This window comes from Ascaphus truei, chromosome 3 (genome assembly GCF_040206685.1).
Source record: "Ascaphus truei isolate aAscTru1 chromosome 3, aAscTru1.hap1, whole genome shotgun sequence".
Classification (NCBI taxonomy): domain Eukaryota; kingdom Metazoa; phylum Chordata; class Amphibia; order Anura; family Ascaphidae; genus Ascaphus; species Ascaphus truei.
In genome coordinates, this window is record NC_134485.1 from 326,425,754 (window position 1) to 326,443,175 (window position 17,422).

A 17,422-nucleotide genomic window follows, 5' to 3' on the forward strand; every position below is an offset into this window, starting at 1 on the left:
CGGTACAGAAAAAACTAAATTCCTTAGCCCAAAATATATATATATATACTAGCTGAGAGCCCCGGCGTTGCCCGGGATGTTTGTGGTGTGTGTGTGGCATTTGGGTGGGGAGTGGTCCACGCGGCCCATGTGCGGTGGTAGTGCTGTTGTGGCTGTACTTATGGTGATTGTATCGGTGTGCTGATTTGGGAGGGTTTGGTGCTGATGTGGGGGTGCGGATGTGGGTGTGCCGATGGGGGAGGTGCAAAGGTGCCGATGTGTGAGTGCTGATGGTGTTGATGGGGGCTGGGAATGGCGGGGAGCCGAGAATGCCAGTGTGCTGGGGGGGCATGGGATACCGGTGTGCTGATGTGGTGGTGCTGGGGATAGTGTGTGTACACACACTAGTGGGGGAGGAGGTGGGAAGGGGGGGGGAGGAGGTGGGAAGGGGGGGGGAGAGGAGGTGGGAAGTGTGGGAGGTGGTGGGAAGGGGGGGGAGGTGGTGGGAAGGGGGGGAGGTGGTGGGAAGGAGGGGAGGTGGTGGGAAGGGGGGGAGGTGGTGGGAAGGGGGGAAGGGGTGAAGGGGGGGGAGGGGGGTGAGGTGGTGAGGAGGGGGGAAGGGGGGGAGGTGGTGGGGGGAAGGGGGGGAGGTGGTGGGGGGGAGGAGGGGGGAAGTGTGGGAGGTGGTGGGAGGTGGTGGGAAGGGGGGGAGGTGGTGGGAAGGGGGGGGTGGTGGGAAGGGGGGGGGGAGGTGGTGGGAAGGGGGGGGAGGTGGTGGGAAGGGGGGGGTGGTGGGAAGGGGGGGAGGTGGTGGGAAGGGGGGGAGGTGGTGGGAAGGGGGGGAGGGGGGGGGAGGTGGTGTGAATGTGGGGGGAGGTGGTGTGAAGGTGGGGGGAGGTGGTGAGGAGGGGGGAGGTGGTGGGAGGTTGTAAGGGGGGAGTGAAGGGAAGGTGAAGGTGGGGTGGGGGTGAAGGTGGGGGTGGAGGGGGGTGAAGATGGGGGGTGAAGGTGGGGGTGGAGGGGGGTGAAGGTGGGGGGTGAAGGTGGGGGTGGAGGGGGGTGAAGGTAGGGGTGGAGGGGGGTGAAGGTGGGGGTGGAGGGGAGGTGAAGGGGGGGGTGGAGGGGGGGTGAAGGGGAGGTGGAGGGGGGGTGAAGGGGGGGTGAAGGGGAGGTGGAGGAGGAGGGGAGGTGGTGGGGGGAAGGGGGGGTGGAGGGGAGGTGAAGGGGAGGTGAAGGGGAGGTGGAGGGGGGGTGAAGGGGGGGTGAAGGGGAGGTGGAGGGGGGGGGAAGGGAAGTGGAGTGAGGGGAGGTGAGGGGTGGGTGAGGGGAGGTGAAGGGGGGTGAGGGTTGGGTGAAGGGGGGTGAGGGTTGGGTGAAGGGGGGTGAGGGTTGGGTGAAGGGGGGTGAGGGTAGGTGAAGTCATCCGTCCGGCAGCTCCCACGTGGATCTGAGGCGGGAGGCCCGGGCCGCGCTTCCCCTCTCCGGTAGCGGCGCACGTGAGGGGGAGTGCAGGAGGCCCGGTCCGCGCTTCCTCCGGTAGCGGCGCACGTGAGGGGGAGTGCAGGAGGCCCGGGCCGCGCTTCCTCCGGGAGCGGCGCACGTGAGGGGGAGTGCAGGAGGCCCGGGCCGCGCCGCGAGGGAGGAGGAGGCTGTAGTTTGCTGCTCTCCGCGGCGCACGGGGAGGGTGATGCTGCGGCTGGGGATGTTGCAGAGCGTGGGGATTTGGGTGAGGTGGGGAGGGGGGAGAGAGTGAGGGGCACCGGGAGAGGGGGGGGGGGTGGGGGGGTGGGTGGGTGTGGGTGTCCCTGTGTGTCCTTTGGCCCGTCACTCCGCCTCAGGCCAATGAGAGGTGCGGGGGCGGGCAGGCCAAGGGACCAATGAGATTGCCGCTAGGGACGCAGACATACAGTGAACTCAGAAATATATAGTGTGTATGTGTGTATGTGTATATATGTATGTATATATATATATATATATATATATATATATATATATATATATATATATATATATATATATATATATATATATATATATATATTTTTTATTTATTTTTTATTTATTTTTTTTTTAAGAAAAGAAAGCCCTAGCTCAGAATCTGGATGTTGTGTGACTACAGATTCGCAGGTGAAATTCACCAATTACACTAAAACGTCAACATGTTGAAGCAACATTTTCAGAACTTTTTGATCAAAAAAGTTTGAGGGGCAGTTTGCAAATTTTGGAACTTTTTGAAAAGTTTGAGGGAAACCGTGGCGAAGCGAATCCTAGCAAGTTCACACATCTCTACTTTTAGGCCACATCTGGATTGGTGGCTCAAGTGGGCAAGAGGAAGCCTGGAGTTGAAGAACCCATGCCAATTGGGTCAAATAACAGTAGGAATGTTTTTAGTTGCTTAATTAATAAGCGGGATGTGGTTGGTGTTTTAAATGTTTGACGGTCAAGGTGTTAAACACTGTGGTTAAGGCAGCAGTTCCCTTCCTTTTTTGGGGGGGGGGGGGAGATGAGGTGGAGGGAAACCTGGGGTCCTCAGAGCAAAAACGCAATCTTTTCTGCTCTGGCGTCCCCCTGGTTTCTGAGATACTTCCGGCAAAGGTAGTGCATTGCATTCCCCTCCAGGAAGCACCAGCAGTACCTTTACCGGTATGTATCTGCGTAACCACGTGGTCCCCGGAGCTGAAAATAATGCAATTGAGCTCCAGGCAACTCCTGGTTTCCCTCCTCTTGGACACTTTAATATTTGAAATACTTGGATCTCATTTGAAAAAGAAAAACTCCCTGATAGGACAAGATGAACATGGGATCAGTATGGGCTGCATTGATTTGCCATCAAAAGCCATGAGCACGTACGCTCTTGTGGTTCACTACCTTACTTACTCTGCATTTGTTCGACAAGAGACAGTGCAGAAATATTCTTTAAACTTGTGTTACCCACATTTTAAATGTGGTACTATTTCATGGAGTCCTGAAAAGATCTCACAGGTGAAAAGTGGAATAGAATATAGGAACAAAGTTATCAATGAAGAATGATTTTTAAAATAAATGATCACGTCTTGTTTATCAAAGACGGGGTGGGTAGCCACGTTGGTCCTTTATTCGATATAGTAAAGGAGGGAGTAGGGGGTATGATACCGTTTATTGGACCGTTTTGTTTATAAAAACCTTGACGTGATAATAGATTTTAGTTTCTTGCTGTCACCAAAGAAATATCCAAATCTTCTAATTTTCTGGGGATTCAGAGTTGCAGAGAAAAGGTGAGCACTTCATTTGGACGGATTTTACAATTAACGTTTACTCTGCACAAGGTGGTGTGGAAACGATGCCACTTCTGCATGGCAGAGTACCAATTAATACTAGTAGGGCTACCTGGCTAATGACGCTGGGGTCTAGTGGGAAAAGATGGATTGAAGGGCAAAATACATCAAGTAAACTCACCAGCGTGGGTGCGTAGGTGACCTGTGAGTGCGTCCCGACGGCGACATGCGTAGTTACAGAATGGGCACTTGAAGGGCTTCTCACCCGAGTGCAGTTTGATGTGCCGCAAGAGGTTCCCCTTCTGGGTAAATGAGGCACCGCACTGGTTACAGTGGAAGGGCCGCTCACCTGAAACAGCATCAAACATAAAGTCCCCGCTGAGTGCTGCAACACAACAGCAAGTTGGTTAGTAACTCAGACACACATGGGACCAACGGCCCATCTACTCTGTCCCTCCCACCACAAGGTGACACAAACACGGATTTGTGCTCTATGAAGTCTTTCCATATAGTCAATTTGATGGGTAAAGTAGCATTTTCCATTTTAAAACTAGATACCTGTTGAAAAGTGTCATGAGACTCTGCTTCTTTACTTGATAAAAATACTAGTACTGTGTGATTTGAGGAAGAGAGCAGTGCTCTAAAATGCTTAAAGAACATAATCTGTTCGTTTAAATATCACACTGAAAAGGACCTGTCAGTATCAAGGGAATGGGCAAAAGTCACGTGCTGTGAACTGATTTGACGTTGTTAGGGCCAAGGATTGATCTGCAGTTCTCTTTAATAGACTAAAGCCCCTATTCACTAAGTGGTACAATACCATAAGACACCTTCACTCGCCAGAAGAGGGCTGTAAGGTGTCTTCCGTTGCCAGGTGTCTTATGGCATTGCACCACTTGCTAAAACATGGGCCAAAGGTCAAAGGGAACTGCTAGAGTGTCGGCCCGGCATCATTGGTGGACGTGGATATAAGACACGGAGGGTGTCTGTATCTGCTACGGTGGGAGCTTCGGTACCACCCTGCATGCCGAGTTTCTCCCTGTGCCCTGGTAGTTTCTGGTACCCTGGCTCACCCGTGTGGCTTCTCTTGTGCACCATCAGAACGTTGGGTCCGATGCAGACCATCCCACAAATGTCGCACTTCAGCTTGCCGTTGGGGAGGCGGATGCCTCCCGGAGAGTGGGGGTCATGTCCAGGACCGTCGCAGTAGCCCAGCGAGTCGTCAGCCATGGCCCCATCCTCTCTCTCACTCAGCCGGTCTTCATGTCCGAGAAGGCGGCCAGATTCATCGTCACTGTACATTTCCACCTTGATGGAGTTTGCTGTAAAGGTAGATAGATGGGAAAGGAAAATAAGTGGATTACTTGATCGATCTGCTACTCACTGCTTCACCGATTGGATATTTACAGAGCATTGCTTCAGTAAAACACTTACGGACGCTGCATAGCATCTGTTAACCAATATCTGCCTCGTAGAAATTTGCTGAGAGTTGCTACATTGTGCTCTTTGTCAACCAGAAAATCAGAGAGCATCTTTCCATTGATCGCCACACTCTGGATACCTGCACAGAAACCTGCAGAACCGCTACCAATTGATAGATTGACTTTGGATAACTATAGAGCAGTGGTTCAACCTTTTTTGAGCAGAGGCAACCATGAAGGATTTTTTACATTTCGAGCACTTCTACTTTCAGAACGCAACGCAACACGCAACACACACACACACACACACACACACACACACACACACACACACACGCACGCACGCGTCACGCACGCACGCGTCTCCAAAAACAAAGCCCTTCTTCCCACCCCCCCAAACATGTCAGCTGCTCAGTGGACACATCCTGCGCTGCCTGCAGATGAAGAGGTTTCTCTCTCCTCTGTGGTGGGAGAGAGAAGAGCCAAATCGCAGCCTCCGTATCTCCAGGCAGTGCGGCCAGCTGAGTTTTCGCCTGGAGCCGAGGCACCCATGGGAGAGAGTGGCAGCACATTGGGATTCAGGAAGGTGGGGAAAGAAGGAGGAGGGTGGGGAAAGAAGGAGGAGGGTGGGGGAAAAGGGGGGGGGGAGGAAGGGAAAGAGGGGAGAGGGGAAATTGAATTGCTGCTTTTAGATGTGCAGTACTTCTGTGTTTTGTTTTTCTTTTTTGGTATTTCCTGGGCTACAAAAGAAAGAAACTATACACACTACTGCAGACAAAGTAAACAAATATGAATGCCCACAAATAATCTAATGTTGCTGTCATGATAATATCATGAGATATTAAGTATTTTAATCAAATCTCACTTCAGGGGTTAACATTGGTTAGAAATTGTATGAAAAATACACTTGTTAGACTCTGCATATTTCATATTTGATATTTCTTGGGTGGTGGTGGTGGTGGACCGATGCAATCGAGTAAGGGGTAAATATTAACTAATTTGAACTACCTTGCGGAGGCGAAAGACGAGTTGGTTAGTTTAGCCGTGTGTATAAACCCTGGTTGCATATGTAGCAGGGTACCCTGCCTTGCCTCCTCCCTGGCAGTGGTCCCGTCACGTGGGAGGGTTTAGTGAGCTGTGTCGGCCATGTTGTGGTTGGCGCAGCCATATACATAGGGACTGTGTGTAAGGCAGCGGTCATCTTGAGGTTGGCGCTGCAGGAAGATGAGATCCTGTCGTTCAGGATTTCCTCCGCGGACTGGAGGCGACGTGATCAGTCCTGACAGAAATCGGCAAAGGGAGAGGTAGTGTCCGGGGAGCTAGTCAAGCCCCCTTGACTAGGCCAGACCCATTCCCTTGTAGGCCCCAGCTAGTTCCCCTAAACTGTAGTGGTGTTGTAGAGCTGGCCAATAGTAAGGGACATGCCCCTTAGTGTGCGGAAGATCCAGCGGAACAGACGGAACCGCAGCGGAGGATTCCCCCAGGCCTGGGTGAACGGCCACACAGTGCTACCGGACGCAAGGCGAGACGGTGATTGTGTCGGAGGCCCTGCATCATTGGATCATGGATGCGGCCTGAATATACTCTGGTGTACCCAGGAAGGTACCCAAGTGCACCAACACCACACAGGGAGGGTAGCGCGGCCCTCACATATTTCTGGGAGGGACATTGGGTTTCCGGTGCCCAGGGCACTCTCAGTACTTTGGGGGACAGTTACTGTGATTGTGTGTGTATACTGTATTGCTGAGACTATGGGACCATAGTAAATAGGTCGCATATACCTTGTGGTTATTGGTGGCATACCATATAGGTATACCGTTTCCCATGAGGGGCTATCCCGCCAATGCAGGGATCCTCACGAGTGGAGGCACTGCACCAGCCACCCCAGGCTCCCCAAGCGTGGAGGTTTAGGCCTCTTGTTAGCCTAACAGGTTAGCACCATAACACCCGTATCAGCCAAATCTCCCTGTGGAGGAGGGAAGGGGTGTTACACATATATAAGTCACTTGCTCACAAGTGTGCTGCCTGTGACAGTATAATGGTGGGAGTGAGGGGAGATATTACTCATTTGAGGGACCTTTGCGGAATGTGAGAAGTGGGTCAGCTAGATAGCGGTGTATAAATCCTTGTTCCATATGCAGGTCACGTGCTCACAGGGAGTGCCATACGTGACCGTTGCATTTATTCTTGCTTCTAAAGTACCCTTGGTAGCGGACTCCCGCAAATAAAAATACCACAGATGTCGTGGGCTTAATTGTTCCTTCTGGTGTGATACAGAATATGTTGGGATATACTGCTCCAACCTTGCATTGAATCCTATCCATTTTCTGTGTTATCTGGAGTCACACCCTTACATCCACGTATATAGAAATACACATGATACTATTTTTTTTATGGTGCTTGGGGGTACCTAGCAATCTAAAATGTAGTCTCATTTTGTAGCAAACAAGAAAATGAGCCAAGTCACCTTCACCTGCACCTGCAGTTATCAGAAACTTTCCAAAGGTAAGCAGCCTTTTTGGTATTTATAAGTTCAGAACGGAATACAATTGTGGTACTGTATATTCCAGAAAAAGGAATGCACTTCTGGAATTAGGCAATCAACACAATGTATAAACAATGGGTTCCGTGAGACATTTTATAATGAAGACTCATATCAGGTTTAGTTGAAACAAATTGTGACAAAAAAAGGGAATGTGCAAATATAAATATAACATTTGCAAATGAGCCAGGTTATTTTCCCAGATGACTGGAACGTGTTTGTGTATATCTACTATACCAGGGGTGCGCAAACTGGGGGGCGGGAGATTTTCTGGGGGGCACGGGCAGTTGCAGAGGCGCTCTTCCCCAATGCATTAAATTAAATGCCTGGGGATCGCACCCCTAGTATAGTAGATATACACAAACAAGTTCCAGTCATCACGGTAACGTGGCGGCAAATTACGTGACATCACACGACCCCGCGGCGTCGAAGGAGGGGGGGGGGGCGCCAAGGAGGAAAGCCAGCAAGGGTGGGAGGGGGGCAGTTGTAAAGCAAAAAACGTTTGCGCGCCCCTGTACTATATGACCCTGGAGAAAGTAGATGTGAACCAAAAGGCGCCTAGGAGTTGTTACTTGCAAGACTGGGCAATATTTACTATATTTGAATGGGCAGTAAAATAATCTTAGCACATCTTTTTTTAAAGCAGTAATCCCACCTGTTTCTGTATTTATTTTATTGATTGATATTCTTACAGTATTCAGAGGTTTATTAAAGTACCAGTGTTCTCCTCTCTATCCCAGGGAAATCAAAAACGGCCGGCGGACTGCAACGGATGATATTGCAGCTTATTATTTGACGACCATGCTCGCCATGTTTAAATAACCAGGAAGTGTACCTGCGCCCAAAAGCAAGTATCTCGGCAACAGGTGGGTTACCAGAGGTGAAAATAAAGCGGGAAAGCACCAGAGGATTCCCTGGTATGAATACAGTTTAAATTTGGGTGGGATTGCCACTTTAATGTGGGGATATACTTTTAAGCAGGGACATAAGGCTTGAGTGAACAAAGTAGTTACAAAATAAATAAAAATAATTTATTTTTTAAATCGTTGGCTTGCCAGTTTAATTAAAACAGTTAGGCAACAGAGGAAGAAATAAAAAATAAAAAAATAGGTTGAAGGCAAAGAAATTAAACAAACATTCCAGTCTAAGAGAAATGTCCTGCATGAATACTGCAACATGAACAATGCAAATCAGACTCCCGATGGTGACTTAATCCTTTAACTGGCTGGCAGAAGGAAATACTGTATGGAGTGTCGACTTGCCAGAGGGAGATGCATTGAGACTAATGTACACGGCTGTATGCATGAGTTCAGTGTGTGGCAGCACACAATCCAGCAGGCAGAGCATTATTGAAGCTGCACTGCTAGTTTTGCTCTTTACTGTTAGCAATTGGAATTAAACAGTGTTTAACAGACATGTGTCCACTGCAAGCATTTTGTTGGAGATGTGACTTGTCAGTAATATTGTTACTAATACAAATAAGTCCAAAATATATTTTTGAAGGAAATTGCATAACGTTGTTGGCCCAAACCTGGAGAAAGCCAGGTGGCTTATTTTGGGGGATTTTAATACCTGGTCAATGATAAACTCTTACAATTACCTCTGCGTGATGAGTGTCCTGGGCCTCACGTAATTTGTTTCCTCTGCTACCCATAAAAGTAGACACGCACTTGATCTGGTTTTCCAGGTTAAAAGTTTGACCTGACAGACTAAGTTGTTTGGTCAAATCATCACTCGATTTTATGCTCAATGGAGCCACCCCCCCCCCCCTCCCATCGGCCTCCCCCCCAAGGAAATGACACAGTATTACCCATTTAGGGTTCTGACCCCTCAGGGCAGAAGTTCTGTACCTTTTTGGTTGGCGTACCCCTTGGTTTCAATGGGAGATGTTACGTACACCCTCTCAATGGTGACTCAGTCATTTGTATTGTTATGCTACAGTATGTGCACCATCACAAAGACCAAGATACAATCATTCAAAAAACTTGATTGAGAATACAAAGATTTTTTCACTTTATACAAACGTCATTCCATCACAGAAAAAAGTTGCACAACTTCATGCCAAAACTTAGCCTTACGGCAAGGACTGGTTATTACCAACCAACACTTTGATTCTAGGCGACACCTTCGAGAGAGTCGCAAGAATGTCATGTTTGACTTTGAGCTTGTTGCTCGTTCTGGTCTTTATTGTTGAAAGCAGAAAATCTGCCAAAACCTTGCAAGTATTTTGCCAATGTCATATGCATTTAATTATACAAAACATGCTTGTTAATGTGGCAACTCTCCGGACGTTCCTGTGGCCATTGTTGGCAGGCCTGTATCAACGACCAATCAAAACCCACGATCAAACATCAGTGGCTTGGGAGAGGAAAAAAAAAACTGGAGGTTCTAAACTAGGGGACTTTTAAAAATCGGACATAAAACAAAATCACAGATACTTCTCTTTGTAAATCATATGGTGATATGGTACAGATGTCACATTCTGTATACCACCTGGGAGTCCATGGATCCCAGGTTCAGAACCGCTACCCTAGGGCCTTCTAGCAACCCTGGATCTCTCTGACATAATGGGTGCCTGTGAGGATCACGGTGCTCTTGTCCGTAACTATAATAGATGTATTATGGTTACAATGGATACTAACAGACCTGTTTGTATACGACCTCACCACTTGGTTCGATAGTACTAGAAAGGAATTAAAGAAGAATCGTTGAAGACTTGAATGGCGTTGACGGTAGAACTTGAATTGTTGAGGACGAGTTTAAACTGATAAACCATATCGCGAAATACCAGTTCACAATCACTTCTATGAAGTCAGATTTCCTGTCACGAGAGATTGTGGCAGCAGACAATAGACAGGGACAGCTCTTTCACACCATGGAAAGGCTTTGCAAGCCAGGATGCCTGTAGTCTTTTTCCAGTCACAGTTTGAAGTTTGCCCTCTACTTTGCTGATAAGTTATCCTCCTTCCGGGACAGAATTTCAACAGTGCTGTCCGAGTGCTGGGGTTCTAGGCACGTGAACACGGATTCTCTGGCTCCATGGGCTAGCTTTGACCATCTGAATGTGTATGTGGAATCTTTATTTTGTCCTGGATTGTGGCTTGCTACTTAAACATAAGGTTTCAGTTGTGGTTAAATCCTCATTCTTTCACCTGAAGAACATAGCCAGGGTTAAGCACTTGATTCTCCTAGAGGATGTCCCTACCCTGGGACTGCATTTGTGTCTTCACGCAAATCTGTTTCAAACTACCCAGGGGTTGCATCCCACTACCTGTGAATTGTCAGCACACATGCTTATAGTGTGTGGATGTAATCATCCCAGTATTTGCCAAAATAATAGTTTGCTCTTTGCAGATTTATAAAAATATTTACCAGGAAAATACATGGAGTTACTTCTTGTTTTCAAGTATGTGCTGGGCACAAAATAATAAGTTCACAACATTGCAGTTACAAATATGTTTAAAGCAAGAAACAGCTAATGTATTGAAAGAACTTAAACAGAAGCTGGTTTTGAGGAACTCCAGTAAATTGTTCCAGAAGTGGGTGCATTGTAAGAGAAGGAAGAGTGACCAGATTATTTATTGAACCTTGGAACCATAAGAAGGTTTCTGAAGGAGGATCTATGGAAAGTGCAGTGTAGAGTAGGCATAAGGCCTCGGGCATGGTCAGCGCTTATGCGCCGACCCGTGCTGAGGTGCGCTGCTGCTCGGCACTGAGCCCCTGCAGCCGCAATGAGAGCGGCTTTAGCAGGGGCTCGCGCACGCGTCCGCACGCTTGGGGAAGCGTGCCTGACGAAGTTTTGAAATTTGGCGCTCGCCGGAGCGCAGAGCCAGTCACGTGAGCGGTTCGCCCTCCGTGACGTCACTGGCCCGCCCCCAGACCCGCCCCCGACACGCCCACGGACAGCACGCTGTGTAAGGCCAGGGAAAGCACTGTTTTGTGCACTATGTCCCAGGCCTTAGAAGGCTGCTCAGATAATTGAATAATTTGTCCAGTAAGTATTTGAAGGTAAGACAGGAAAGATTTGTGTTACGGAGGAGAAACTCGCAGGGATACCGCTTCCAGTTACTGGTGCTTCAGCTGAGCACGATCAATCTGCTTGTGTTCTTGTGGGAGCATGTGAGTTTGATGGGCTCACTGCTCATATATGTATTTTTAAATTAAATTGTGTTACACTATATTTCCTCTTCTTTTTGTTTATGGTCCAGGAGAGTTCCTGCCAAATATCTGCTCCAGATCAGAAATCTGGAAGCACCTGAATTATATTTTTACCACGTGAGTGGGCACTCATCCTTTTATTAATTGTATTTTTGTGTAATACACATTTGCACTATGTTTTCTTTTTTTCCACATGCCTTAGGGGAGTTTTGCGCTTTGGAGTGTTCTTGTTGCGTCTATCTTAGGGTGTTGAGAAACACCCTCATACCAGCTGCATCTCCCAAGATGGTGATATAAATGTTGTATTATTTAATTGTAATTAGGTGGTTTGGGTTTGCACTTTTTTTCTGTGTTGCATTAGACCCAGACTGCATGTATAATTACAGGCCTGTATCAAAACTTCCTTTTCTAGGGAAGGAGATTGAAAAGGTGGTTGTAACCCAACTGGAAACCCAGCTTTCAACCCAAGATATATGACCCATTCCAGTAAGGATTCAGAAGACGGCATAGTATTGAAACAGCTATGGTTCATGAGCTTAATGATCTTCTGGTGGCAAAAGACACAATCAATCTTACTCCTCCTTGACCCGTCTGCAATATTTGATACCTTGGGCCAAGGAATTTTAATTGAGGGCATAAAGGATTTCTGTGGACTGGATGGCACAGTTCTCAACTGGTTCAGATGTTCTCACTGGCAGGTCGCAGTGTGTGTCTTCAGGAATATACTCCTCTGATCACTGCATGCGAAATGGCATAGGGCTCAATCTTACATCACAAATAATTTTCCATGTACATGCTACATCTGGGTTTATTTTATAGCTTTAAATGTTTTGTTTTTTTAAACTTACATTTGATTGGGTTTTAAAGTTGGTAAGAGGTGGTAAGACAGTGGTCCTGGGAGGGGTACAGAAATTAAAAAGGGAGGGGAAGGGTAGATTAAATTATTGCATTTTGGAAAAATCAGAGAAAAGGTACAAAAGGTGCATACAGATTCAATACATGATGGGAGCGATGTCCCTATACAATTCAAAAGTTGTGAGACCAGCAGCCATTTATCTTATTTAATTGTGAAGCACTTTGAATCCCATTGTAAGAAAACCACTCTGTAAATAACGTTGTTAGTATTACTTAGTATGCCATACATCCATACCTACTAATTTTCTAGGAGAGGCTCAGTCAATCATTTTCTCTATATTCTACCACATTTTTACAAATGCTTAAGGTTTTCAATCCAAATGCAGAGCTACGAATTATTAGCCTCCCCCAACACACTATACTGGTGAAACTTCTGATCTTTCTTATTCTGATATTCCGTTATATACAGTTTATTTGCCCTCTAATCAGTTTCTGGAATGGTTTCCTTTTCTCTTTACTTCACAATATAGCATAGATAGATCTTGCACTACAACACCATACATAAAGGATCAATGCCTTGATGGAAATTATTTATTGACAATGGAATGGTCTGTTGGTCACTTTGTTTATTTCCATTACATATTTGACATCTCCGCTCACCATCCTTTTATTGCCTTAAATACCTCATTTTCTTTAGTGTCTATCCTATTTCTGGTTCTAACCACTCATGCATGATGCATCACACGCCCTCTTGAGTTTGCCCAATTCTTTTTTGTTTCTTCCCCTTCAAACTGAATGGGACAACAGGAACCCCCGGCTGTGTTAATCCGATGGGCCATTAGTCTGGCTGCAGAATCTCACAGAAATGTTGCAGCATTTACAGTGAGATAGCCACAGTATTTTCCCAGGCAAGTCGTCGGATACTGGTGGCTGCATCTGTATATTGCTCATTCTAGTAAGTCAACTTTATAGCTGTATTGGCTGGGAAATGTGAATTTGTCAAAGGTTATAATGCTTTTTAATAAACCAATAGGAGATCTCTACATTGAGGTTTTGAAAGCCTTCATTATAATTTCATCTAAGGTCTCTTCTTCATGTGTACTGTAGCAGCACATAGAGGAGAAAGCATACAGTAGGTATATACACCCAGAAGGTGTATAGGGGAGAAGATTAGACTATGCAGTTTACGGAGTCTTTAGGTGGAATAGAGAGAGTTTAGCAGAAGAAAATTAGGAAAGATCGACCACATGGTGAATAAAGGGATTTGCAATGGGGCATTAGGCTAACATCTTCTCTAAACTAGGGGGTGGGGAGGTTGGCAGGATGGGCACTGTAAATTGCTAAAATGATTTTAGTTGAAAATATTTAGTTTGTTATGTTATATAAAGTTTCCATAAACAATGAATATACATAAGAATAACAGTGAATGCTCCGCTTGGCAAAAGTGCTACCCTACAGGTGTTCTTGTACTGGAATCTGACACGGTTAGTATGTGATGTTTCATTCCTGCGTCCAAGACCTTGGTAGGTTCTCCAGGATGTGCCAGTTTGCAAAGGTCTGTACAGAGGTACAGACCTTTAAATTTCCCCATGTTCTGCTCAATATTTTGGTAATGTGCTGATTCCAATATTTTCCATTTGGAACATATCACATTTAAAGTCCCTCTTCCCAATCTACTACCTTTACTACATTTGTTTTGTACCCACACTCGGTCACTATTCAATATTGTGAGAAGCAGGGCAACACACCATTAATAATGCATTCGCTGCAACACAAGAGAATAGAAGTTACTGCATGTTACCCAGGCTCACTGTACTGAACAGCAGCTGTTACTTCCAAGATCAATTACAGGCATACCCCGGTTTAAGGACACTCACTTTAAGTACACTCGCGAGTAAGTACATATCGCTCAATAGACAAACGGCAGCTCACGCATGCGCCTGTCAGTACGTCCTGAACAGCAATACCAGCTCCCTACCTGTACGGAAGCTGTGCGTAAGCAGGGAGACTATAGAGCCTGTTACACATGCGTTATTTACATCAGTTATGCACGTATATGACGATTGCAGCACAGTACATGCATCAATAAGTGGGAAAAAGGTAGTGCTTCACTTTAAGTACATTTTCGCTTTACATACATGCTCCGGTCCCATTGCGTACGTTAATGCGGGGTATGCCTGTATACCATTTTATTTGCACTCTTATTTCTTATTACTGCCTTAGTCACAGGGATCTCAATTCTTGTATTGCTCTCATCCCTACCTTCACACATTGCCCCTCCTTCCCCCCCACACACACTTATTTAAAAATGTATTGGATGAGCCCAGCTCAAGAGTGCCACAAAGAGCTTGATGGGACCCTATGGAATAGGTGTTGTGTCTGCCTTTGCCCGAGTCTCTATGAACTGGGACTTCACTAAGAGAAATTTAATATTCTAAAAAATACAATCATAAATAGTCCATGCCCCACAGTAAAAAAAAACAGACTTCTTGTACTGTACATACATTTCCACATTACATTTCTCCAACTACTAAACCATTAAAAAAAAAAAAACAACACAAGAAAGCCCTTGTTATAAAATCAGTAATACCAGGCAGAACTTCAATGAGAACACAGCATTTGCGACACGTTTCTCCTACACTTTAATCACGTAAGTCAGAAGACTCAATGACTTCCCTTATGTCCACAAAGGCAAGGATCACTTGAATACAGTAGTAAGAAATTTGCACCACCCCAAAAGGGTTAACTTTTGCATGACCTGCTCCTACCCACTACAAAATATTATCAGCCACTAAAATAAGGCATAACTTCACACCATCAGCTGCTATTCTGTTTATGATGGGTTGTTGATGTTATCATATTTGTAGTAAACTTAAGCATAAGAGTACAGTAAAAGGATTTCTTACAGTCATTGGGTGTAATTAAGACTTCTTCACTTGGAGCCCCAGCTTAGCCGAGCTTGCCTACCCAAAGCAGTAAGAGACTGTTGTGTTAACACTTAACTGTTACCTGGATGTTGCGCTTCCCTTTTCCACTAGTAATAAAGGCAATGAATGTATGCTCACTCTGCCAGCTTTCCGGCAGCGAGTTCATAAAATGGCAAGGGAAACAGCAAAGCAGGTAGCTAATCACAGGCAAAGTTCAGTGCCTTGCTTTTGCAAGATGAATCCTCGGTCATAAGAGCAGCAAAAGGTGGTTGGGAGGAGGAGATCGTACTCACCACTAAGGGAGCGGCTTGGGGAGGAGTGCCGGCTGTTTGGGGTGCTCACGGTGGGTCCAATCAGTGCTTCTGAGAAATCCTTTTCCAGAGAGGAGTCACCAGCTGCAGTGTCAAGGAAAATAATCAGTTCAGACAGGTACTGGGAGGGGTGTTGGTTGGCACCAGGCAGGATACCAATTACCTAAAACAAACTCAACACATTAGAGACACAGTAACTCTTGGAGGATATCAAGGGACACAGGAGGCAACAGATACAGGACTCAGGATGTGTGGCAAAGCGATTACTCGTACTCAGGATTACAAAATCAAGGGTACAAGTCACACCTCTGTTACTGTCTTAGGCCTCGGCCATTTTAAGTGCTTGCTGGCGGAAGCGCTGAGCCCCTACAGCCGCAATTAGAGCGGCTTTAGTAGGGGCTCACCTGCGCTTCCGCGCGCTTGCGGAAGCGCAGGTCTTAGGGGAATTTAAAATTCCCCCGCTTGCCGGCGAGACAGGCCGGTCACGTGAGCGGTGCAACCCAATGAGGGCGAACCAGCTCCGTGACGTCACTGGCCCGCCCCCGGCCAGTGACGCGCCCGCCCCCTGAAGGCCCGCTGACAGCGCATGTGGTAAGCAACCGCAAGGCCAGGGAAAGCACCCGCTTTCCCTGAGCCTCAGCGCACCTCAGCGAGCAAGCAGGGAGCATGGACTCAGCCTTACATAGTGAATAACTACTGTATATAACCACTGTATATCTGTATTTACCCACTGATCATATTTATTTTTCAACAGCACTGCTAGTCTGCACAACCAAGTACTAAATAAAATGCAGACTCACAGTTGATAAGCCTAGTCATTTAAATAAAACAATCAAGTAGAAAGTGGAATGGAATAATAACGCGAGCCACGTGAAGCTGTCAAAATGTTTAAGTACACGGCTCTTCATACTGTCAACTACAACTCCACACATAGAGCAATAAGCAAGGTCACAACATAGAGACATAGATATATAAACACTTAATTTATTTATTTTAAGTACCCCAAAGACCTGATAAATAAACTTATCAAGGATATGCTTCTGTTTGCAGCCTACATATATCCTGCTATTATTCCTTATTCCTAGTGCGGACGCGGCGTTGCAGAATGATATACAACACTGATTAAACAAGTAAGGGTTCCATAGGGGGATGAGGGGACATTTTTATCATCAGGCAGGAAGTTGATTATCAATCTTTGCTGTTGTTTTGTTTTAAAGATGCCTAAATATAGGCTAACAGGTAAAAAGGGGGTGTTTATACCAGATTTGATACAGCTTTTTTAAAGTCAACTTTTAGCAGTAATATACTGTCATTCATAAGCATTAATCCTGCAGTACTGACACTTGAAAACGAGAGGTAACAACATATTCCTTCCTGGTAAAACATTTTTATAAATAAATACATATTGGAAAATAGCGAGTGATCTACAATATACCAGATACTAGAGAATTACCTGGGTTTTTACCCAGTTCAAATATGATCCAGGGGAACAGGATTCCTGGATATGGAAAAGGCCAAAGAAAATACTGCACTCCTGGACCAAGGGCAGACCTCATGGTGTAGTATGTACAAGTAAAATGTTTATGTAAAGGTAAAAGATGCACAGACCGCAACAAAAATATTTTAGGCAATGGTTAAAAACCGTAATATCCAGGCACAATGTCAGCTCGCATAACAGTATTTCATTGGCGACCCAATGGAGGAGCCGGATTCTGTCAGCAACGATGTGTGAAAAGAACAAACAGGGTGGTGATTTACAAGAAAGTGACCAGCCACGTGGTCTATGGTGGCGGCCTGTTATGCTGCTCTTACTTTCCAGCTGCCCTCTCACTTGCAATAGAAATGATGACAAAGGCTCTGGCCGCAGTGCAACTAGGCTGCGCTTCTCTTTCTAGAAATGCTTTGCACCTGGGGAGCCATGTTATGGAGCTATAAGCAGAACGGCTTTTACATTTAGATAGGATCCGATGGACAA

The 17,422-nt window shown here is 46.2% G+C and overlaps 1 protein-coding gene across 10 annotated transcripts in view; it reads right to left on the reverse strand.

Annotated features, from left to right (window-relative positions):
- The window catches only part of IKZF4 (IKAROS family zinc finger 4), a 61,459-nt gene that overhangs the window by 22,147 nt on the left and 21,890 nt on the right, over window positions 1–17,422 (reverse strand). For 5 of the 10 annotated variants that reach the window (XM_075591352.1, XM_075591353.1, XM_075591358.1 and 2 more), the window contains exons 3-5: window positions 15,430–15,531; window positions 4,307–4,555; window positions 3,415–3,618 (exon numbers count right to left, since the gene is read on the reverse strand). In XM_075591352.1, coding sequence (XP_075447467.1) covers window positions 3,415–3,618; window positions 4,307–4,555; window positions 15,430–15,531 — 555 coding nt within the window. Of the gene's footprint in view, window positions 1–3,414; window positions 3,619–4,306; window positions 4,556–12,202; window positions 12,249–15,218; window positions 15,400–15,429; window positions 15,532–17,422 lie in introns of those variants that run through there. The other 5 variants (XM_075591359.1, XM_075591355.1, XM_075591354.1 and 2 more) reach the window with 3 other exon arrangements.